The 24,230-nt window shown below is 47.4% G+C and overlaps 1 protein-coding gene across 2 annotated transcripts in view; it reads left to right on the top strand.

The window, feature by feature from the left end:
* The window catches only part of LOC116628880 (urea transporter 2), a 50,466-nt gene that overhangs the window by 3,462 nt on the left and 22,774 nt on the right, over nucleotides 1–24,230 (top strand). For both annotated transcript variants that reach the window (XM_032399218.1, XM_032399217.1), the window contains exons 2-9: nucleotides 2,409–2,589; nucleotides 3,543–3,732; nucleotides 8,120–8,248; nucleotides 11,640–11,832; nucleotides 15,862–16,009; nucleotides 17,081–17,215; nucleotides 18,920–18,969; nucleotides 19,475–19,649. In XM_032399218.1, the coding sequence (XP_032255109.1) occupies nucleotides 2,409–2,589; nucleotides 3,543–3,732; nucleotides 8,120–8,248; nucleotides 11,640–11,832; nucleotides 15,862–16,009; nucleotides 17,081–17,215; nucleotides 18,920–18,969; nucleotides 19,475–19,649 (1,201 nt within the window). The remainder of the gene's footprint in view (nucleotides 1–2,408; nucleotides 2,590–3,542; nucleotides 3,733–8,119; nucleotides 8,249–11,639; nucleotides 11,833–15,861; nucleotides 16,010–17,080; nucleotides 17,216–18,919; nucleotides 18,970–19,474; nucleotides 19,650–24,230) is intronic.

Below are 24,230 nucleotides of genomic sequence, written 5' to 3'. Positions count from 1 at the left end.
TTTTTGTTCTACTAATTTAATCATTTACTTTGTTATGAGTTCGTTCAGATTTTCTGTTTCTTCTTGAGTCATTTTGATAGCTTGTGCCTATCTAAAAATGTATTCAGTTCATCTAGGTTATCTGATTTATTAGCATACAATTATCCATTTCTTTAGAATCCATTTCCTCATAACCCTTTTTATTTCTTGAGGGTTGGTAGTAATGTCTCCTCTCTCATTTCTGATTCTGGTAATTTCAATCTTCTCTTTTTAACTTGGTCAGTCTAGCTAAAGGTTAGTCAGTTTTGATCCTTGCAAAGAACTATCTTTTAGTTTCATGGATTTTCTATATTTTTTCTTCTCTATTTCATTTATTTTCATGATAGTGTTTATTATTTCCTTCCTTCTACTTGCTTTGTGTTTAGTTCACTGTTATTTTTCTAGTTTCCTAAAGTGAAAGGTTAGGTTGTTGATACAGGATATTTCTTTTTTTCACATAGGTCTTTACACCTACAATTTCCCTCAAACACTGATTTAGCTGCATCCCATAAGTTTTGATAAGTTGTGTTTTATTTTCATTCATCTCAAAGTATTTTTCTAATTTCTCTTCTGATTTCCTCTTTGATCCATTGATTATTTAGGAGCCTGTTGTTTAATTGCCACATTATTTCCCAAATTTCCTTTTGCTTTTGATTTCTAAATTCACACCATCATGGTCAGAGAACATACTTTGGGGGCACCTGGCTGGCTCAGTTGGTAGAGTGTACAACTCTTGATCTTGGGATTGTGGGTTCAAGCCCCACGTTGGGTGTAGAGATTACTTAAAAGTAAAATCTTTTTAAAAAGAGAGAACAGGGGTGCCTGGGTGGCTCAGTCATTTAAGCATCTGCCTTCGGCTCAGGTCATGATCCCAGGGTTGTGGGATGGAGACCAAGTCAGGCTCCCTGCTCAGCGGGCAACCTGCTTCTCCCTCTTCCTCTGCTGGTCCCCCTGCTTGTGCTCTCTCACTCTCTCTCAAATAAATGAAATCTTAAAAAAAGAGAGAGAAAGAACATCCTTTGTATGATTTTAATGCCTTTAAATTTACTGATACTTTTTTATCAGTAAAAATGTTTTACTTAGGGCAAAAAAAAAAAAATGTTTTACTTATCTTATGGCCTAACATGGTCTATACTAAGAATGTTCCATGTGCAATAGAAAAGAACGTATATTGCCTTTATGAAAGAACTTGTGGAGGTCCTTACTCTACCACTTCCACTGATATCCTCAAGACACTGAAGTTTTGATGTACAGAGGAGGTTAGAGAAATCTATAGACCATCAGTGTACAATAGAAATATAATGTGAGCCACACATATATGTTTAAATGTCTATTAACCATATTTTTAACAGTAAAAGGAAGGTAACATTAATTTTAATACTGTATTTTATTTAACCTAATATATATGAATATATATAATATTGTTATTTCATTATTTAACCAGTGTAAAGTATCACTGAGATATTTTACACATTCTTTTCTCATACTAAGTCTTCAAAATCCACTTGGAGCCTATCTCAATTCAAATTAACCACATTTTAAGTGCTCAATAGCCACGTGTCCTATTGGCTATGATAGTGAACAGTGTAGTTTTAGAACAAGCAGTCCTGACCAAGGGATCCACGGATAGGCTTGAGGGGGTATGAACTTGGATGGGGAAAATAATTTACCTTTATTTCACTAGCTTCCAATGAACTGTAGCACTTATTTGAATTATAAACATAGGTAATGAACAACAGCCCTCTCCGTGCTAGGATTGTTGCCCTTGTCACAGGCTGGGTTCCCCTAGAAGGATGACTTTGAGATGGAGATTTGCATGTAAGAAGTTTACTGGGGTGTGCCTTTGGGGTCAATACTTGGAGAGGAGGAAATGCAGCAGGATTAGGCAGAAGGAGAAATTGGGCAGTAAGGGCCCCAGGCGACCCTATAGTGAGCTCTGGATCTCAAGTGGCCCTATAAAGTTGTCCTGAGTTGGCGTGAGGAGGCCCCACATACTCACTCATTGTTACTTTGAAATTATAATAGGTATTAGATTGGCCGCACCTGTATGTCTATCACAGACTTTTTTATTTTTAAATATAACTGGTTTTCTTTGCAATCCTGTTTATTTTATTCACTTCCAAACATCACTTCTGGAAAGAAGTCCATGGCCTTGTAAACTGACAGAAGGGATCCACAGCACAAAAGTTTATGAAACCCTGCTGTGAAGAATGTGTAGTCGTCCTGGAAGACTGGCTTGCGTGTGGCACCCTGGACAGCAATAGAGAGTGGACAGGGGTCTTATGATCGTTTATCTTTATCAGAACAGCTGACAAGCTTCCCTATCCCCAAGTGCCCCTGCTCTCAAAAAGACGTATTATATGATAGTTTGTCATGGTTTCTCTTAAAAGGATCTCCGCTCATCCAATGAAGACAGCCATATTGTGAAAATGGAAAAACCCAGCGAAAGGACTAAAAGGAGAGAAAGTGGGGCAGCCCATCGGGGCTCTGCAGGCTTGGGGGGCATCAGCTTCTTCCAAGCAGTGGGCTACCTCACAGGGGAGATGAAGGAGTGCAGGGGCTGGCTGAAAGGTAAGCAAATGCCCAGGGAAGAAGCAGCGCCCCCTCTGGCCTGGGTGGAGGAAGCTGCTCCCTCATTCACCTATTGAGAGGAACCCCAGGTGGAGTGCTCCCGCCCTGAGTTGGCCGTGGGTGGGTCTAAGGTACCCCACTAACTTGGGATTCCCACGGGTTCAGAATGAAATGCACTTCACTGATTTTAGTTCTTTGCAAATTCTTCACCCCTACATGGAATAGAGGACAACCACTTTAGCAACATATAAGCCATTCCCCAGTGATCTTTCCTTCCCTTGTTCCACAGCCATTTACTATGTGCCGAGAAAATACTGACATCCCCCTCCCCCATATTCCAACATTCTTTCTCTCCTTTCAATGGCTTTCTTCTCCTAGTTTCCCTCAACTAAATACTGCAACAAACACCCCTATCCTCCTCACCCACACCTGTAGAGGCTGTCCTAGAAACCGAACCAGAGAGCAAGGCAGAATATATGTCCCCTCTTCTAGGCCTGGCTTCCCCCAGGTCCTAACTCAATACGATTGCACTGCTGAGCTGAAACCATTTCTTTTTCAGCTCCTTTTCTCCAGACTCCTTTCTTTACTGCTCAGATACCAGCTCTCAACTGAGCCATACGGCACAACACAAAAAGAGAGTTTCCTTCCCTCCTCACCCCTTCCCTTGGACCAATAAATTCCCCTTGGAATGCTCCCGAGGCTTCCTTGCCAACCAAGCTGATGGCTGGAACGGCGTTAAATTGGTCTCAGCATGGTGCCTCAGTCTGTATGGCAAAAGCTAACACCCACTGTGGACTGATTGCCTAGCCACTCAGAGACTTGGGCTGGGTACCAGGCTGAATGAGAGGAAATGTCCTGGCCCCTGCATCCCTGTTTGCCTTGGTTGCCGCGCCAGCCAGTGGTCCAGCAGGGAGGCCCAAGCTGACCCCTGCTCACGGCTCTGTCTCTTTCAGATAAGCCCCTGGCCTTCCAGTTCTCGGACTGGGTTCTGAGGGGGGCTGCTCAGGTGATGTTTGTCAACAACCCTGTCAGCGGACTCATCATCTTCATAGGACTCCTGATCCAGAATCCCTGGTGGACGATTACCGGGGGTCTAGGGACAGTGGTCTCAACCTTAACTGCCCTCGCCTTGAACCAGGACAGGTAGGTCCCTGTCTGGTTGGTTGTGGGGTCTTGAGATGGACAGGTAGAGAAGTGTTTACGAGACTGATCAGCCAACATTATCCTACCGGCCAGCCCAAAGTCTCCTGAAGATCGACTTTGAACCAGTCACTGGAGGTCTCTATAGAATTAAACAGAATTAAACTACTCCTGTGCTCACAGCAGGTGACAGCACTAGGCTCCTTTTGACTGTAGATCCTTCTGGAAACACTCCCTGGGAGGCAGGTGCAAAGGAACACTTAAGTGGCTCTTCCCTCATGGAGCCTACAGTCTATTTGAGGCAAGAAATGTCTCAGAATAATAAGAAACAGTATATACTGGAGAGCTCAGAAAAGACAGACGTCTCTGGGGTGCCTGGGTGGCTCAGTCATTAAGCATCTGCCTTTGGCTCAGGTCATGATCCCAGGGTCCTGGGATCGAGCCCCACATCGGGCTCCCTGCTCGGTGGGAAGCCTGCTTCTCCCTCTCCCACTCCCAGTGCTTGTGTTCCCTCTCTTGCTGTATGTCTCCCTCTGTGTCAAATAAATAAAATCTTAAAAAAAAAAAAAAAAAGAAAAAGAAAAGACAGACATCTCTAAGTGCTGGGGGGGATGAGAGAGGGCAGCCTTTGAGCTGGAAACATGGGACCTGGGAGAGAGAAGGGAGGGAGAAGAGGAAGGGCAGAGTGGAGGCAGGAGGCATTACCCCCCCCACCCCCGCACTGGTGGCCACAAAGTCCAGGAACAATAATAAGTAGCATTTTATGTAACTGGACCATTTCCTCAGACTTTGCGCCACGCTGTCCCAGTGTTCCCAAACTTTGCTGATGGCTAGAATCGTCTGGGCTGACTGTTAAGAAATGTGTCTTCTTCAGCCCAACCACTTCTGTTCCCTCAGATAGTCCCATTCAATGGGTCTGGGAGAGAGTGTTTTTTTTAAAAAGATCCTTCTGGGTGCTTCTGATGATCAGAGAAGTTTGGGAATGTGCATATTTTTAGTGTTTTTCAATTTGGGGGTCACCCATCCATTTGTGGATCATGAATTAATTGTCAACAGCATTTTTAAAAATTAAAATAATAGAATAAAACAGATTAGAGTCATTCATATGTAGTAAATATTTTGCGAAATTTTTGTTTCATTAATGTTGGGATGTGTTGTATATGTGGGGGAGATGCACAGGGGGACAGAGAGAGAGAAGCGGGTCATGCTCCCAAGTATATTCCCTCCTTACCGTGGGTTACTGCAAAAAGATTGAAAAGCACTATCATGCACTATCATGATTCTCACGGCCACTTCACAAGGCAGAAAGTGAAGGTAAGAGGGTCCACACTTCACAAGTAAGAGAAAGGAGACAGGGAGGTACCACAATGAGTGGATGGCCGGGCTCGGGGTGTGACACATGGCCCACATCTTCTAGGCTGAGGTGAGTGCTCTCCTTGTCACATAGACTGCGTAGACAGCAAGGCCAGAGGCTCCCTGGTGAACCCAGAGGATGGGGAGTAATCAGAGTTGACTGTTGTAACCAACACCACATTGCCTCCGGGTGCACCTGACATTCCAGATGCCACCAAGGCAAATTTGTGAGTCGACTTGTCTCCCCTGAGAAGCCATTCATGCACCTCTCAGGTGGCCCTGGGGGACCCCAGGAGGCCATTCCAAATTGGATGAATGAGAAGCTGAATTCTTTGGGGTGCACGTCTGTGTGTGACATAAAAAGTAGGCTCCAGCCAGGATTTTGTGTCTCTCTTTCAACCAGTAGGTTCCCTATTCCTCCTTACCATCTCAGGGGCCAGCTGGCTTAGAATTGGGCCCCTGACGGGATTACCTCTGGTCTCACTGCTTCATCACTGTTTGGTAAAACTCACCCGAACTCTGTCCAGCCCACTGCCTCTTTAGCTATGTGACCTTGGGCCAGTGCTTCCCCTCCTGGCCCCATTGTCCTCGTCTGTGAGAGCTACAACTTACTAGCTCACCTTCGAGGAGCCAGTCCCTTCCTGCGCTGACAGTCTGATTCTCCGACTTTCTTCCCAACCATAATCTACTGGTAAACTTGCCAGGCCATTCACAGAGCTGCTTCATGGACCTCAGTATTACAGGGGAGACACCAACCACGCCTGCCTAATCCTCCCAAACATCTTCACTAAGACAAGTATATGCCAGTTTGGCTTCCAAAGCCTTCTCTGATGGGCCGCACCATATTCCCACTCAGTATCCCACTATTCCCAGTTAAGCACTTTTGCTTCTGCCTATCTAATCCTACTATCCTTTCAAATCCCCCTCCTACAGGGAGCCACCCCTGATTACCTCAGTGCTCTCTGAACGAACCCTCCTTTCTCACTGGACAACCCCAGAACATACCCCAATAACTCTATGGGATGGTTCTCTAATTGCTTTCTGAGGCTTCTCTCCCTGGCAGTGTTCTAAGCATGTTCAGGACAGGAAGTCATTTTGAATGCTCCATATTCTAATCATAACCGCCACCGTCCCTCTCCACCATCCCTACTCCCCTACCCCCATTCCCCTGACCACCCCTACTTCCTGTCCACCAGTCCTACCCCCCACCTCCTCCTCCATCAGCCCCGTGTCTCCCCTTATCCCTGCTACCCTACCCCCACTAGCCCAGAGACTGTACTTCACAGAGAGGAACTCCAGGTCATCAACTCTAATGCTGCAGTGTCCCAATGGAACGTGGTCCTAATGAAGACCTTTTTGGCATTAGGGTTAAACCTACCTTTGTATTTCTGATGGTCAGAGTGGGACGTAAGGTAATGAGTTTCATTTTGACAACTAAACCCAAAAGCCACCAAAGGTTTGGTAGAGAAGTGTCCTGGGAGGGGACGTCACCAGGGAGGGGCAACTATGGAGGCAGCCCTTAGATATGGCCCTAATCTTGTCTCCCCTGGGCTCCCTTGTTTGATTCCTACTATTCCCCCTACACCCTGCCCCTGGGGCTACTGGCCAGGCCCCCACGAGGGGCCAGCCGTCTTTGCCCAGTTTGCCTGAAGCAACTGGTATTAAAACCAAAAAAATCCTAAATTCTAACACTGAACAGAAATGGGAAAGTGTAGACAAAATGCAATCACACCTAAAAGTTAAGTATTTTCCCAAACATGGGTTTCTGCTTTTCAGATAGATACCCTAGTCCTGAGGACATTGTGAACCCCAGTGGTCTTCCCTCCCAGCCCCCCGACCTGTCCCCAGCTGCCCCATATGTTCATGGCCTCGGGAGCAGCCCACCCACTGTCCCGTGTCCCATACAAGTGTCCCCCCACAAGGGCCATGTGCTCAGCTTTTCTTGTTGGCAACCGTCTAGAGACTCCCCCTCCCGCCCTCCAGCTGCCCCACCCCCTGCCGCACTAGCTGAGCGGCTCTCCCGGCCCCTCCAGAGCTGAGGCTCCCCTCCTTCCGGACCTAAGCCATGGCCTCTGCCAGGCAGGAGCCCTCCTCTAGCCAGAGCTCCCTGCCTCCCTCTCAGGGCACTCGTGCTTCTAGATGCCCCTGCTGGGCACGAACGGTCAGTCAGTGAAGAGCTCTAGCATTCCCACACAGGCATTCGACAGCTAGGCAAGGCCTGGAACCCTCTGTGCACCAGACGGACGCCGTTGTCTGTTGTTACACTGATGTCAGACGGATGAGCTCCAGCCTGAGCAACCCTGGGCAACTTCCAGTCAAGGACAGGGACAGAGCACAGCACACAAAGCTCAAGCTCAGGCAGGGGTCTTGCAGGGATTGGCCCAGTCCCTCCCTTACCCTGCTCCCCGTCCCCCCAGCCAGCAGAGCTATGGCCAGGGTCAAGGGCAGTGTTGTTAGCATCCGGGAGAGAAGCTGAGGTGCACATAGACTTCCCTGATGAAATGAAGAGAGGATAGACTCGGGCTTGGATTCTCCCCACCTCTGGGCCTCTCCCTGCCCTGCCGAGGGGAGAGGCACATACACATCCCCAGCAGGCTCAGCTCGTCCACTCTGGGACACACTGTCGTCCTCGGAGAGAAGACAGGTGACAATTACAGCTTCACACCATGCAGTCAGAATGCACTCTCTCCTCCTCTTTCCCTTCCTCCCCTCCTCCCTGTCTCCTACACACACACACACACCCCTTCCCCAGTGTCATACTCAGGTTTCTGTTAGATCTCCCACTATACTTAGCAGTCAGAGACACCCACCCCTGAGAACCTGAGGGGAGAGCTCAGAGACAGTGAGAAGCCTTAATTCTAGAACAGCAGGGTAATCAGGGCTGGGTAGGGGTGGTAATCTGGGAAGGTGCTGGCAGCTCTGTGACTACCCAACATTCAGGAGTAAGCTGATTTGTTTCTGGTAGTACCAAGGGGGGCCCTACAAGCACCACCAAATTCAGATGCAAAGTAGCTGTCCCTTCTCCCCCCACCCCCAGGTCTGCCATCGCCTCCGGCCTCCATGGATACAACGGGATGCTGGTGGGACTGCTCATGGCCGTGTTCTCGGAGAAGTGGGACTATTACTGGTGGCTTCTGTTTCCTGTGACCTTCACAGCCATGACCTGGTGAGACACCTCACTCCTTCTGCTCACAGACCCACGGAACCCCGGGGTGCTTGCGTCTTACACTGGACAGGGACATGGACCCCCTGGAGCCCAGTGCTTCATCATCAGGCTGGCTTGTCCCACAAGACACAGTGAAGATCCGTGAATCTGATTGCGACACAGCAGATCATTTTTTTATTTTGGAATAACAAGGACCCTTTAGAGCAGCAATGAGCACAGGTTTTTTATGGTGCTAATAATCTTCCTTGAATGATAGTTTTAATAATAACAGCTAACATTTACTGCGGATATCCTACAAGCCAAGGAACAGTGCAAAGCCAGGTAGGGTTACTATTGTCCCCAGTTTACAGAAGGGAAGACCAAGTCATGAAGAGGTTAAGTAACTGGCCCCAGGTCACACTTTTACAAAGTTTTTGATAATGAACCCAGAGTCTCCAGGCTCCCTGGGAATCATCTAAACTGTGGCCTGAGAATAGACAGAAAAGCTAAAAACTCACTGGGGACAGAATTAGAGCTCTCTTGGAGCAGGATATCTGTAGTGAAAGCACAGAATCTTTGAACAAGAAGCATAAGTTAAGATCTTGCTGTGCAATCACCTCATTTTGCAAAGGAATAAGTCAGGAGGAAGGGTCTTGGAAACAAATATTCATGCTAGGCCTTAGCTCACCTGCGTCTGAGGCAGGTCTGTGGTGCCCGAGGCCACCAGCACCTGAGGGCAGGAGCCTGAGGTGATCCGCGTTGTCCATTCTGTGCCCCGCAGCTCCAAGAGAGGCTGACGAATTTTTAACATCTCTAAGAAGTACATGTCTTTCTTTGGTGTCTGGAGTTACTAAAACCAGTTAGTTTAATTTAGTTTAAGTACTGTTTTATTACTTTTTAGTAGTGCTTGTAAATAAATTACTACATTAAGCATTCTGGGCAATTTATGTTTCTTCTTAGGGTTTCTGTCTTTCTGAAACCATTGGGACAAAAAGCTATAGCAGTCATTTCTGTGGGGTTTTCTCAATGTCCCCGCCTGTCCCCATGTCAGGAGTAGCAGACCTCGTCTTCATTTGCACACATTTGCTTATAACAACACAGATGAAGCCCCTCAGCAAGCTCCACAGCCATTCGGCACTGGGTGGCACTTTGTCTACAGTGCCCACTCCCCACTTTAACAGACAAAAAATCATGGAGCACCCAACTCTGTGCTGCTATTCCAGTGTGTTCACTAATCTATTCACGTAGAACCCAGAATCCAACCCATAAGGTAGGTATCAGTAGTGCCATTTTCCAGATCTATCCAACGAATATTTGCTGAGTGCCTGCTATGTGCGGGCACTATTCTAGATCCTGGGGATACTTGTGAACAAGAGACGGTCTCCATCCTCTTGGAGCCTATGTTCTTCTTGACAAAGATAGAAACAATGTCCCCAACTAGTTAATTAAAAAGATCTTGTCAAGATTTGATTAGTGCTGTGAGGAAAGCAAAACAGGGGTGAGCGGGACAGAGAGTGATTCCAGACATGAGTGGTCAGGGAAGGCCACTATGTAGAGGGAATGAGGGTGCTTTCCCCTAAATGATAAAAGGCAGCTGCCCTCTGAAGATCTGGTGCAAACCCCAAATGGAGGAGTGCCTGTGTTCAGGAAGCAAGACCATGGCGGGCGGTTATGCCCAGTGAACCAAGAAGGAGTGGGCAGAAGGAAGTGAGAGCTAGACCCCGTTCGCTTTGAGGATCCAGTAAGCTTTTTGATTTTTATTACAACTGTGATGGGAAGCAGTTAAAGGGTTTTAAGCAGAGATGTGATAGGATATAGTTTAAATTTAAACAAATCACTCTTGCCATGTGGAGAATGGATTTTAACTGGAGCAAGAGTGGATGCTGAAAGCATCATCAGGAACCCACATAGAGATGAGAATGGTCTGGACAAGGGTCATATACAGGAAGGTGGTGAGAAACGGTTGGGCTTGGAGTGTATTTTAAGGAAGGTTTAGGCAACAAGACTCGCTGGGAAGCTATGGAGTACGGGGGGTAAGAAAGAAAAGAAGATTCAGTATACTCCTACAGTTTGGCTGAGCACCTGGGTTGATGGACAAAACTAAGAGGAAAACAGGTTGGTGGTGGGAGACAGGGCACAAATCAAGAGTTCTGTTGGACATATTAGGCTGTAGACTTCCAAGGAGAGATGTTGATGAGGTAACTAGATGTACAAATCCAGAACTTTGTGATACGGTCAAGATTGGAGGGCAGAAGCATACAGAAGATATTTTATCCATGGGACTAAAGGATATCACCCAGAAAAAAATGAAGAAAGAGAAGACCCAAGGCAGAGCCATAGGATCTTCCAATATTTGGATAACTGGCAGAGGAGGGGAATAACCACAAAGAAGAGGTCATGAGGAGCTGCTGGAGAAGCAGGAAGCAAGCTAAGAAAGGGCAGTGTCGTGGTAGCCCAGACAGAAGGTGTTTCAATCCCGTTGGAGTGTCCAGGTGTCAAATGAAGGGAGCAGGGAATGGCCGTGGATTTGGCAGGATAGATGTCATTGGTGAACTGGACCAGAGCCACTTCTGTGGCATGGGGAGAATGCACTCGTGACTGAAGTGGGTCCAGGAAAGAAAGGGGGTAGAAAGATGAGGCATAGCAATCTTTTGAGGAGTAATTGCTATGAAGGGGAGCGGAGAAATGGGGCAAACTAGCTGGAGGGGACATTGGGTTAGAGGAGGAGAATGTTTACAGGTAGAAGATACTAAAGCATGTTGTAGACTTATGAGAATGATCTAGAGAAAAAGGAGAGACTGAAGCTGCAGGAGAGAGGGGAGAGAATTGTAGGAGTGAAGTCTTGGAGACAGAATGGATCCCGAAATACAAGGGAAAGAATTGGCCCAATAAAGAAGGAGGGACACTTTCATCATGTGCCAAAGGCAGAGAGGAAGAGGATGTGGGAGCAGGGCCGTTGGAGTGTGTGGAGCTCATGGTTGGGAAAATGAAGTATTTCCCATCTCGTCATTTCTCATCAGCTGCCTCCCACAAGGCCAGACTTCTAAAATGTTATCACAGCCCAGGATAGAAGCTGTTGTACATCTCGATAATCCAAAGGCAATACGTGATATTTTCTAAGGATGACGTTTTGTTTTGTTTTCTTGGTTTAAGAAACAAGGAAATATTTAATTTCTAAAGGTTTCTATTCCAAACAAATTATAATACTTTAAAAATCTGTTTCTCAAAGATTCACCTTAAATTGAACACTTTATTCCCAGTCCCAGATAAATCAGACCACTAGAGTCCCAAAGGAGTCAGGAATGGCCGTGCCAAGGAGAGGAGACAGTGGGTGGCATTGTGGCCAGAGCCGATGAGACGGTGTAGACCTAAGGATGCACACAGATTAACCTTTTGTCTCTCTCATCTTCAGCCCACTTCTTTCCAGTGCCTTGAATTCCATCTTCAGCAGGTGGGACCTCCCGGTCTTCACGCTGCCCTTCAACATGGCCATGACCCTGTACCTGGCAGCCACCGGCCACTACAACCTCTTCTTCCCCACGACACTGGTGGAGCCCATGTCTTCGGTGCCCAACATCACCTGGACAGAGATGGAGATGTCCTTGGTAAGTTCCCCAGCGGCAGAGGAGTTGGGACCCCTGCTTCTGTCACACACCTTCTCCATAACCAGCCTGTGGATTACCCAGGCTCTCTGCTTCTCCAGACGCAGCTCCACCAGATGATGGCCATGGGTGAGGATAGGACAGGGAAGGGATGCTGCCAGCTCGTATGCTCTTTCACCGAACCCTTATTGAAGACCTGATACATGCTGGGCACTTTATCAGACACGAGGAATACACGGGGAGTAAGAGGACAACAACCTCTCTGCCGTTTTGCAGGGTACACTCCCCCAACCCAGGGAAACAGACAGTAAACAAGCGCACAGACGAGTGCCAAGTTGCTGCTACACAGCCGTGGGGTTCGGGGAGAAATACTAAGTAAGATGGACGGCTGGGGGGAGGGGCAAGACACTAAAGTGAATGTTTAAAGTTAGGATTTTAAAGATATTAGCAGTAGAAGATGGGGATGAATTTGCATATACTTTCCATCTCAGTGGCTCTCAAGCAGGGGTGATTTTGTCCTCCTGAGCAGGGCAAATATCCGCAGATACTTTTTAAATTGTCTAAACTGGGGGGGAGGGGTGCTACTGGTATTGAGCAGGTAGAAGCCAGGGATGCCGCATGACATCCTCTTATGCACAGGACAGCCCTCCCCATAACGAAGAATTATGCAGCCCCAAATGCCAATAATACTGAAGTTGAGAAACTCTGTTTTACATCCAACTATCATAAATGTACATATTCATTTATTCTACTGACGTCTAGACACTGGGGATGAAGAGATATAATAAAAATCTAACATAAGATTAAATATACAGAATTGTAACATTTGGCCTTGTTAATGAACAATAGAGAAAGCTAAGAGCCCCTCATAGGGCAAGCTTATTACGTACCAGACACTGTTCCAAGCCCTGGACTTGGGAGCTCATTTAATCAACCCTCATAATAGCCCAATACTGTAAGTACTGTCATCATCCCCACTCCCAGATGAGAAAACTGAGGCACAGAGCGGGTTAGCTGCCCAAGGTCAAACTGCAGCTAGTGCCTGAGCATGAAACGCCTGCTGCAGAGCCCAGACTCTGAGCCGCCTCCCACTTCGTCCCAGGCAGGACAGGCACCCTCGGCCGGAACAACCACAGTGAGGTGAAACCCTCTGCTTCTCAGTGCAGTGTGCCCCCCACTGGGTACCTTTACTGAGTGCTGGAGTGTTCTTTACCTTCCTCAGAAATCCATCCCCCTCCATCTTTCACCCATTGCTTCTACCTCGGCTTTTTGGAATAATTCAGAATATTGTTTCCATGATCGTCTTTTGAATGCTTGCAAACATAACCCATGTCCTCAATACTGTTTAGACAATCTGATTTCTGAGCCCTCACCACGCGGCCGAGCCCTGCTGCGGGGGGCTCAGCTCCAGGACCACGGCTCCAGGGCAGGGTGGGCCGCGCGGCTCCTCCAGGGCCGGCCACCCTCCGACCCCGAAGCCTCTCGGAAAAGGAAAGGCTCCCGAGCCCCTAGCGCAGACGCTGCTGCCAACCACGCGGACCCTTTGTAAAGGTTTTATCTTTGTAAAGTCTTGTCTGGGCCCGGGGCAGGAGTACGAGGAGTCAGGGTTAGGGTGGAAATCGGAGAGAATGGAAAAGACAGAGCCCTGCCTTGAAGGGAAAGCTCACCCTCTCCAGTGGAAAACAGCAGGGGTGGGAGCAGGGGCAAAACCCTACCTCTGATAGGATCGTCAGGGAGCCTCCTCGGCAGTAAGGCACATTGCCCTGGGGCACAGACCTGCTGCCCCCGGAGCCCTGCCCGTGCGGCGGGGTCCAAGTGCCAGCCACTGGGGCCTGTGGGGCTGCCAGAAGGAAGGGCCCCCGGAACCCCCTCACCCACCCCACACTGTGAGGCTCTGCCGTCCGGCACCGAGGGGAGTGCTGAGGGGAGACAGCCACAGGCAAGAGCTGCCTCTTGTTCGTCTTCACCATAAGCAGAAAGTGGCAGGACGCAAATCCACATGAGCCCAAGCTCACCGTCCGAGCTCCCCATCACACCGCTACTGTGAGCCCCGGCTCCTTCTCTTCCACACCATCCACATCCCAACACCCCTTCCCTCCTTCTCTTTAAAATAATGTTGGGAGTGACTTCCTTTTTGTCCATCAGGACTGTCGTCGTTACTGGAGAATAGTCCCGAGGTGGGAGTAGGAAGGAGGCCGGTTCTCAGTAAATTTCCATGCACACCTGACTGCCCTTCACACCTTCACCCCAGAGTGTTGGAAAGCAGGTGGAGGGGAGGGAGGCAGCCCCGGGCCACAGTTCACCAAGCTAAAATATGGATCCCAGCAGAGAAAGCAGCTTTCTGAACCCAGGCTCCATTCCGAGGCTACTTGTCCCTCATTCCTCTCATTCTTGACTGCTTGCGCTTCAAACTTGTGTTCCTAGAGGGGAAGGGGGAAGTTGGAACCCCCTCAGCAGCCTGCATTCCTCAGACTTCGGGAAGTCATAGAATATTTACTGAGTAGACTTCTAACCCATTCCCCGAACAGAAGCTGAGTTCCCTGAACTGGCACAAAGCTTTCTCGGGGTTCCTTTAAATAAGATGCACCCCACCATGTCATTCCTGGCACAGGGCTATAGGCTCTGGCCCAATGGGTCTTGGTGATTGAAAGGCCACCCATCTAGAGACAAGGATGGGTAAAGCTTAAAAGCTCAAAACACTATTCTCTAAAGAAATCAGACTGACTCCAGAATTAAATCAGTTTGTTAAAATGTCCAAAAATTCACCCAAAGGGAGACGTGCAGTGAACTCCCAACAACTACAGTAGGTCATGTGTAACTAACCCAGTGGTCCCCAAACTCGGTTGCACATTATAATCTCCTGAGGCCCTGGTCAGGCCCATACTGGTTAAATCATGATGTTGGGGAGGAGCCAGGCATCAATTTTTTTTTAAAGATCTCCAGGTGATTCCAATTACAGCCAAGTTTGGAAACCGCTGAGCGAATCAATACATATATATGAAGCACCTAGTATGTACCCAGCCATAAAGGAGCCTGGTCCTCAAAGAGGTCACATCACCTAGTAATGGAGTGAAGACCGCAGAATTTTAAAGCTGAAAGATTATCTGATAAGGCAGGCTCCTCCTGTTACAGAGGTGGACACCAGAGCCCAGAGTGAAGAAGTGACATACTCGTCATCAAGCCATGAGCTCACGCAGAGACCTCTGAAGGCTGGAGCCCTCAGCTCCCAGGCCAGTGCTCTCCCTAGCCTGCCAATCTCCCTCCTTTCCTTCTTCCCCTCCTCTGTCAGATGGGGATGGTTCAGCGTGGGCAGAAAAAGGCCATCTGGCTGCCAAACTAACCATCTCCAATTACAACACCACCAAATGACTCTTAAGCTCAGGGATGTTGGCTTTGTTCTGTTTTCCAAGTTGTGCACATTACCCTTCTGCAATGCTAAAGGCTCCTCGAGCAGGGCAAGTCCCACCTCCTTCCCAGAGCCCCACAACACCCTAGGTAGCTCTGAATCTACAGCAACCACCTGTAGACTAGGGGTCAAGTTCAGAGGCTTTAGCCTGGCCTTGGCCACCAATAAGTTGGGTGACCTTAGATTAAGTCAATCGTCAGAATGGCCTAAAATATTTCCAGTATTCCTGGAATAGTTGTAGGATTTCGGAAGGTCTAGTGGAAATACCTTAGTGCCCCGAAACCTCCAATGGCAGTCTAGAGAGGGGGTGCCCTCTGGTCCCCTCAGAGTTTCTCCTCTCAGAGCAGAAGCCATGTGTCCCTCAGAAGCACCTGTGTTGGGGGGCTCTGCCCGGCTCTGCATGAGGGATACCAGATGCCTGCTAGGTGGTGGAGTGAAGAGCGATTTGTTCCGGCTGGCGTCCTTCCTCCCAAGGTCTCTTACACACTGGAGGGTACCACCGTCCTCCCACCCCACCCTGTTCCAGCCCATTACCCCCACCAGGAATGGCTCAGTCCCGACCGTAAGGCCTGGTCTTTGTGTTATGTGCCCACACTCCAGTGACCCGGATTCTGTTGACTTTGCAGCTGCTACAAGCCATCCCCGTCGGGGTCGGCCAGGTGTATGGCTGCGACAATCCCTGGACAGGCGGCATCTTCCTGGTGGCTCTGTTCATCTCCTCGCCACTCGTCTGCCTGCATGCCGCCATTGGCTCCATCGTGGGGATGCTGGCGGGTAGGACACGGTCCCATCTCTGCAAGGAGGGCTTGGGCATAATCTTCCTGAGGTCATTTCACCCCTGCACGTGGCAAATGTTCTAGATCTATGATCTTCACCAGCGTTTTTTAACACTGTCAGGAGTAGGGATGTATTTTTCCCTTTCTTGAGTCTCCAAAGGGAGCACACTGCCTCAGCAGGATATGTGGGGAGACGCAAGGGACTGAAGACCTGATCAGCCTGCTAACTGAGCCCCTGGGAGCTGAGGGCTGGGAGGAGGGGAGGGGAACTCAGGGAGGAGGAGAGCAGTAGCACACCAAGAGGTATAAATGACCCAGCACTTCGAAATGTCAAGGAAACTAAAAGAAAAAAATTTCTCAAAATTTGTGTTGCTATTTGACAAATGTGATTTAATATTTCTACATGTATGTGTATGTATGTACATGCACGTATATATGGATATGTGGACAGCAGAGCCAGAAATTGGAGTTGGACATATGGGACTAAGATCCTGTCGACTCATTCCAATATTTGTCAGAAACATCTTGGAAACAGAACTTAAAAAAATTCTTTGAAAATAACTTTGAACTTACCAAAAAATTACAAAAATAAAAACGGTACACAAAGCACTCCATACATTCTTTACCTGATTCACCTGTTGTTCGCATCCTACCGTTTCACTGTATTATTTCTCTATCTCCGTGTTCCTATATGTGTACATACATACTTTTCCTCATCCGTTTGAAGCAGACCTTTCTCAGTTGAAAACTTTCTTACTAAAAATGCAGTTGCTGTGGCCAAAGGAGTGGGGAAGGCCTAGAATCCCAACACCTTGACCTCCCTTCACCTTGGAAGTAGTCATACCTCTGTGTGAAATCTCCAAAACACAGTTTGGAAATCACTGCTCTCTTCTTGTTGCTGGTTCCCGAAGACCAGATGCCATTTGTAGAAGCTCCTTTCATGGGAGGAGGGAGGAGGGTGGTGGGGGGATGCCAGGATTGAGGCCACCCTGAGACCTGGCACCAGCCACGGGGTGGCCTTTGTGCTGGAACCCGGGACTGGCCAGAAACAACACACCTCGTCCCACAGCCCTGACGGTGGCCACGCCCTTTGGGAGGATCTACTTGGGCCTCTGGAGCTACAACTGTGTCCTCTCCTGTGTCGCCATCGGGGGCATGTTCTACGCCCTCACCTGGCAGACCCACCTGCTGGCCCTTGTCTGTGGTAGGTATTTGGGGAAAGCCATGTCACTCTGCTCTTCCTTCCCTCCCTGCTTGGTTATGTGAAACTCATGGGGCCCACTAGTCAGAACTCACAACAGTGATAGAAGGACCTGTGGCTTGGGTCCCAACACCGGGAGACTTGAGGTTCCTCTTCTGGCAAATGGAGTCGCAACCACGCTTACTGCTATTACAACAGTGTTGGAAGTTTACAAGGAGATCACACATGCATTTCCTCACGTGCTAGTGGCAGTGTCCAGGTGTAATAACTTTTCATCCCACAACCCATTACAGAGCACCACTCAGTGCCAGGCCCTAGGCTAGACACGGAAGATGCAATGGGGACCACATCCTCATGAAGCCACATCTAGTGGAAGAGAAGTAATCACACAATTGTTAAGGCTGTGATGTCTGAAAAGATTGTTGGAAAGACCCAGGGAGATGATGTACTTGGGAGCACTGAGGTCTCAGAAAATCGGACCATGGGAGCTTGATTCCCATGGAGTAAACAGCGTGCTGTCCCGAGGGAAATGGGCTGCAGGCCTTATTACGGCTGCCCCCAGCACCACATGGGAGCTCAGTCCAGGCATAGATTGTCGGCCCATTTTATGGGAGAGGGAAAGAAGCCCAGAAGGGTTCACGAACTTGGCGTCAAATGCAGCTATTAAGGGCAGAAGCAAGATTCAAACCCCAGCCCCATCTTTCCACCAGTCTTCCTGCCCTGAAGTTGCTTATATTCTCTGGAAACAGCAGGACCTTAACAAGCAAAACTAAAGACAAGTAAAGGGCAGAATACCATCCAGGAGAACTTTTGTTTTTTTCCCCACTCATGTGTGGCGACTGTAAATGTCTTCCGTGTCCCTTATAGTCCCCTCAGCAGCCAGCAGGGAGACAGTAGGCTCGATAAATATTTGTCAAGTCAAAAGTGCCAGATATTTTGAGGCTAAGACTGTAACTGCATTTGGCCTTCAGAGAAGTGGCAGATTCTTGTGGCTAGAACCATCTGGGAAGGCTTCAGGAGGAGGATGGGGTTTATCTCAACATTGCCAGGATGGGAATTGGGTGGGGGGCAGGGGGCACAGAGAAAGTGTTCTGGACAGAGGAACAGAAAGAGCAAAAGTGAAGGGGCAGAAGGAGCCTGTCCAGAGGCACAGGGGTGTTGATGAGCTACCCTATCCTGAGGGCCACGTCCTAGGGTGAACTCAGATGCCTGGCTCCTAAAGACAAGCTCATGGACCAATAAGGTCCAGCCCTTGTGAGACTTGGTGCAGGTCCAACAAGGTCTATCATAGCTGCTCAGAATCTTGGACGGGAGGGGACTTGCTGGGGGCTCATATAATCTGACCCCTCAACCCCTGGACAGATAATAATCCAGTGACCCAGCCTGTGCCAGACCATCCCCAAGGTCAGTATGACAAGCAAAAGATGCTTACTGACCCCTGACTCTATGCATGCAAGTGGGGACTCCCCATGGAAGTGGGGAAGGGATAGAAGGCTTTCATCTCTGCCCTGGGAACCCATAGTCTGGTGGGAGACTGGCCACACCTACCGGCAAAGATAACTACCATAATAATGTCAAGCAAATATGCCAGATGTCAGGGTCTGCTGCAGACACTGAGGCTGCTGGAGACAGGATGGGCCCCCTGCCCTTGGGGAAGGTGGGGGCAGACCCTGGGAAGCTGACTCCATGGGCCTTGTTTTTCCACAGCCCTGTTCTGTGCATACATGGGAGCGGCCCTCTCCAACATAATGTCGGTGGTAAGTTTGGATTCTCCTGAACGTGCCCCTCCCCCAGCCAGGGCTTTAGGACATTTGCAGTTTGTGGAAGAATCCTGAGTGCATTATGATAGCTAGTACCCACACAACGTCTTTGTCAACGTTTATCCAGGGTTTGTCCAGAGAAGGACTGGCAATTGCATGCATGTGCCTCTGAGGTATGTTGGGGGTGGCTCTGTGTGTGCGCAAAAGGGAGATACAACCAGCAGTGGAGAACCTAGATGGACAGATGGAGGTATTGGTGTGTGGCCGGATGTGGGAAATCATCCCTAGGCTGATTTTCAGCTCCATCATTAAAAGATTCGGATTGTATCCAAAAGTACCAACATCTCAAATTCCTCGACCAACTCCTCTGATGTTATGAACCCAAAATCCAATGTCATCACTAGGGAAGAAGGATCCCCATCCTCAACTCCTACCACATCCTTCTCCCCCAGGGTCCCTGCAGCCTAGGACCATTTTCAGACCCCAGTGTTTCTTCTTCCAGGTTGGTGTGCCACCAGGCACCTGGGCCTTCTGCCTCTCCACCCTCATCTTCCTGCTCCTGACAACCAACAACCCTGCCATCTATAAGCTCCCACTCAGCAAAGTCACCTACCCAGAGGCCAACCGCATCTACTACCTGAAAGTGAAGAGCAGTGAAGAAGAGAAGTCCCCCAGCGGTGACTAGCCAACTCCTAGGCAGAAATGCTCTTTGCCTGGACCTGGTGTCTGCTCCCTGTGGTCTCAGCTCTGGGTCAATCGGCTGCAGCACTCCCCTTCTGTGCCTCTCCTGTTAGAACCAAACACACCTGTACCTCCCTTTCCCTGTGCTCATTTCTCTCTCTGCCCAAATAGCCATAACTATCCATATATGACTTTAGAGGAAGTTGGTATGAGCTTGCAGAGTTAGAAGTAAGACATGTGCTTTCAATGTCATTGTCTTAAAACAAAAACATTTCTCTTTAGTCTTTTAGGAAGATGATTACAAGATGGTCTTCATGGCATGTTTAGCTGAATAATAGATGCTGTAAAATTGAACTTGCTGAGTGGTTCCCAGGCAGACTCGGAGTGGGTGGAAATTCAGAGGATACACGCAAAGAGTTGAAGGTGCATTGAGTTAGTGGCTGATGAGCACACCCAGCATTACATAAAAGGGAGGGATTTCACATTGATAGAGTTTTAAAGTCAAAGCAGGGACAATTAGAGCACTGGGAGTGTCTAAATAGGAAGTCTCGAACATTCAGTGGTCAGAGTAAGGGCAAGATGCTATCTCATAGCAGGAAGCAATTCATAAAAATTAGAATCCCATATATGACTTTAATTATTAAAAAAAAAAGATAAGAAACTTATCTCATTCTCCTATTTGCCTGTGGGTGTTAGAAGCTTTATGAGGTCTGTGATACTTAAATGGTTAGCCTGAGTAGAAGGACAAACAATTATCCATGAAGTTCATAATTTGACTTCCCGATTACAGTCATTAACTTACATTCAGTCTCCATTTATATGTATATCAGGGCTCAGCAAACTTTTTCTGGAAAGGGTCAAACAGTAAATGTTTTTGGTTCTGGAGACCTTTGGTTCTGGAGACCTGGAGTCTTTAGCAAAGACTCATCTGTGTCATTGTAGCATGAAACAGCCTTAGACAACATAGACATGCCTGAGCGTGGTTGTGTTCCACGATTTCATCAAGCGAGGAAACTAGATTCAACCCAGGTCTGCCAGTGCCTGAGACGGATGCTTGCCATAGTGACAGTTCGGAGCTGGTGGGCAGAGGGCAGGCCCAAAGGACGCCGCCAAGTTCTTCGCCACAGACACCCCCATAGCCATTTCTCTGCTGGGTGATAGTAGAAGATTATAGGAAAGTGAGATTAGCATGACCGGAATCAGGAAGATCCGCTCTGAGTCTCCTTGACCCAGTGCACCAGAGGCTGCCACTTTCATCCAGGCCCTCCTTCCCCAGCAAGGTCTGGGAACCACCCCTCCTCTGTCCCCTCGCTCTGCTTCCACCTCTGCCAGCAGGCACACCACCGTAAGAGTAAGGAAAAACTGACCTTTAGTGCGGGCGTTGCCAGTGGGAAGAGCCCGGAGGCTCCTAGAATCGCAGGCGTGGAAGGGAGTGTGAAGGTCAGGCGGTCTGCGGAGGATGGGGGTGTCAGTTCCCTGCCAGGCTTCCAGACAGGGCTCAATTACCCAAAAGGGAGGGGAGGCCCCCCCAACTATTCTAACAAGGGATAACAGAACCAGATTCCCCATTCATTCACTATGGACAAACTGTGCCCAGAAATCTACTTTCCTTTCCTTTAAGCCTGTGAGACTCTCCACCCCAAGAACTGGATCTGATAGGAACTGGGGTTTTTGTTGTTTTTGTTTTGTTTTTTAAGATTTTATTTATTTATTTGAGAGAGAGAGAGAGAGAGAGCATGAGTGGGGGTGGGGTGGGGGAGAAGCAGGCTCCCCAGGACCCTGGGATCGTGACATGAGCTGAAGGCAGACGTTTAACTGACTGAGCCACCCAGGTGCCGGGGAGCTGGGTTTTAACCATGCTTTTATATTGGATTTCCAGGACAGGAAAATTATTTGGCTATAAAAAATCCTTCCAGTTCACTTGGACAAGATTCTCTCTTCTCCCTTCCTTTCCCAACCCACGTCTCTGTCATTAACAAGGTCCCACTTTGGTCACAGGTGTCTGGGTTGCTTTTTTTCTCCCAAGTTCCCACTTCCACCCCTGTAGAAATTAAATGTTAACTGCATTGCCAGCTGCCAAATTCATGGGAGGAAAAATGGATAAAAGCTAAGTGATTCAGAAAGAGGAAAAAGCATGTCCAGCAAGTCTGGAAAAACCACAGGGCCTTAGAAATTCTATAATACATTATGATCAAGATGGCCAGATATTTATGTAGAAATAGGAAAACATCTACTAATTTGAAACAAGAAAGAATTGCCTGGATGAAGTATTGTTAATCACTGAATTCGTTTGCCAAGATATGTCCAGGAGTGATGAAATGTTGTTAAAAAACATCTTTTGGGGCTAAGAGGCAGAAAATCGATGGTATTTCCCAAATGTGGTCAAACAAGCTCCTTCTGGAGCAGAACAAATCTTATTAAGCCAGTCTGGCAGGCAGATGCCACATCTCTCTTGTGGGCATGGACAAGGGTGGGGCAGAAATGAAAATCCCCACCCCTCTAAGAAAAGTCAGCCCCGTGCAGGTCACCCTGCCCGTGGGCCATGGACAGAAGCCCAGATGTCCTCTGAAGTAGACAAAATAGTGGTAGGAGGTTTAGAGAGCTCCCTGGAGTGACCCTGTCCTGCCTTCACCAGCACTTTCCCATCCCACTGATGAGTAGGATGGATGAGTAGGGGCAGGAAACTTAACCACAGAGACACCACCAACATGAGACTGCAGAGGAGTGAGCCGCCAAGAAAGAAGGGAGAAGAGCTTTTGGGTCCACATCCCGGCTGTTTTGCTGTGATCACCCCCAGATTCCGGGTAGCAGCTCTTGGATGTACAAATGGTAGTTGAACATAAATATGGCTGAACATAGTCATTAAAAAGAGTAGGAATATGCTGGCAGCAGGGGGTGGTAGAGGAGGTGCTGTCTGAAATTGTCCCTATCACACCATCCTCTCCCTCTCTCCACTGTCCCCTCCCTAGATCTTCTCATCTCCTCCCTCTGACCTCATCATCTCCCCCCACATTTCCATCTGCTCTCCCCCATGGACGAATTCTGCTGTCAGCCATGAAGTGATGTTGTCCTGCCGTATTTTTAAATCATCAATCTCAACTCATCTGTCAATGTCTTCTATGATAACTGACATAGTCAAGTTTTCTACTTCTTCTTGGTCAAACTTCAGAGTTTGTTTGCTAGGGAATAATCCATTTTCTTTAGATTTAAAACATTGTTGCCCTACTGTTACTCATAATGTTCTCATACAATAATTTCAATCTCTCTTCTTTCTATGGCTACGTCTCCTTTCTCTTCCCAATCTTATGGACTTTTGCTCTCTTTTCCTTGATCAAGTTTGTGATGGGTTCATCCATTTTATTGGCTTTCTCAAAGAAGCAATTTGAGATTTATTTGCCCTACCTACAGTTTTGGTGTGTTTTCTATTTTATTGATTTCTTTTTCTAGTTTTTTTCATGTTTTCTCAAATTTAAATGTTCCTTTTTCCTAATGTTTTAAAATTGATGTAAAGTTTCTTCATTTTAGATCTTTCTCCTTTAACAACAAAGGCATTTTAAGGCTATTAATTTTCCTCTGAGTGTAGCTATAGCTGTGTACCATAGGTTTGGGAATAAAGTATTCTGCTTTGATCAGTTTTAGATAGTTTGTAATTTTAGTTTTGATTTCTCTTTGATCCAAAAATTATTTAAGAATGATTTCTTAATTTCTAGCACTTGGGACTTCTTATATTTTTTTAACTTTCTATATCTAGTTTTATTATGAGCAGAGAAGATGGCCTGTGAAACTATTTTAAAATTATATGAATTCTTCTTTGTAGCCCAGTACTTAGTTGATTTTGGAAATGCAAATGCAAATTTTTGATTTGAAGGAAATACATATTAAATTGGTTTATTAATTGCATCATTCAGTTCTTCTATGTGCTTATTTATTTTTTGTCTATGGGATCTTAATTCTGAAAAGGGCTTATTAAAATTCAACTATGGGGCACCTGGGTGACTCAGTTGGTTAAGTGTCTCTTGATCTCAGCTCAGGTCTTGATCTCAGGGTCATGAGTTCAAGCGCCACACTGAGCCCAGCATGGAGCTTACCAAAAAAAAAGTCAACAATAAATGTATAGTTTCATGAAACTCTCTTTGCATTTCTGTAACATTTGTCTCATATATGTAGCAGCTACATTGTTTGGTGCCTATTGACAATGACTGTCATTGATTTTTCATAAATGTTCTTTTACTATTACATACTACCTATTTTATCCTTGTTCATGCTTTTAAACTCATTCCAACTTATCTGGTCTTAATGTTGCCATACCTACTTTCTTCCTAGTGTTTTCTTATCCCTTTGCTTCAACCTTTATCATTTTCTTTTAACCGTGTTTCTTAAGAATAGCATTTAGCAATGTTTTATATTTAACCTAATCTTCGTGTTTCTGTAATTTAGTAGGTAATATAACCTCTTCCTGTTTAGTGTAACCATCAATATGCTTGTTTTACTTCTTCCACCTTACTTTACTTTTTACTATTTATTGGTTATTACTGCTTTTGCTTTTTACTTTCCTCATTTTGCAAGTATGATCATGT

Source organism: Phoca vitulina, unplaced genomic scaffold, assembly GCF_004348235.1.
Source record: "Phoca vitulina isolate PV1807 unplaced genomic scaffold, GSC_HSeal_1.0 scaffold141, whole genome shotgun sequence".
NCBI lineage: Eukaryota > Metazoa > Chordata > Mammalia > Carnivora > Phocidae > Phoca > Phoca vitulina.
The sequence above is the reverse complement of the archived record's forward strand: the minus strand, read 5'-3'. Positions and strand labels throughout refer to the sequence as shown.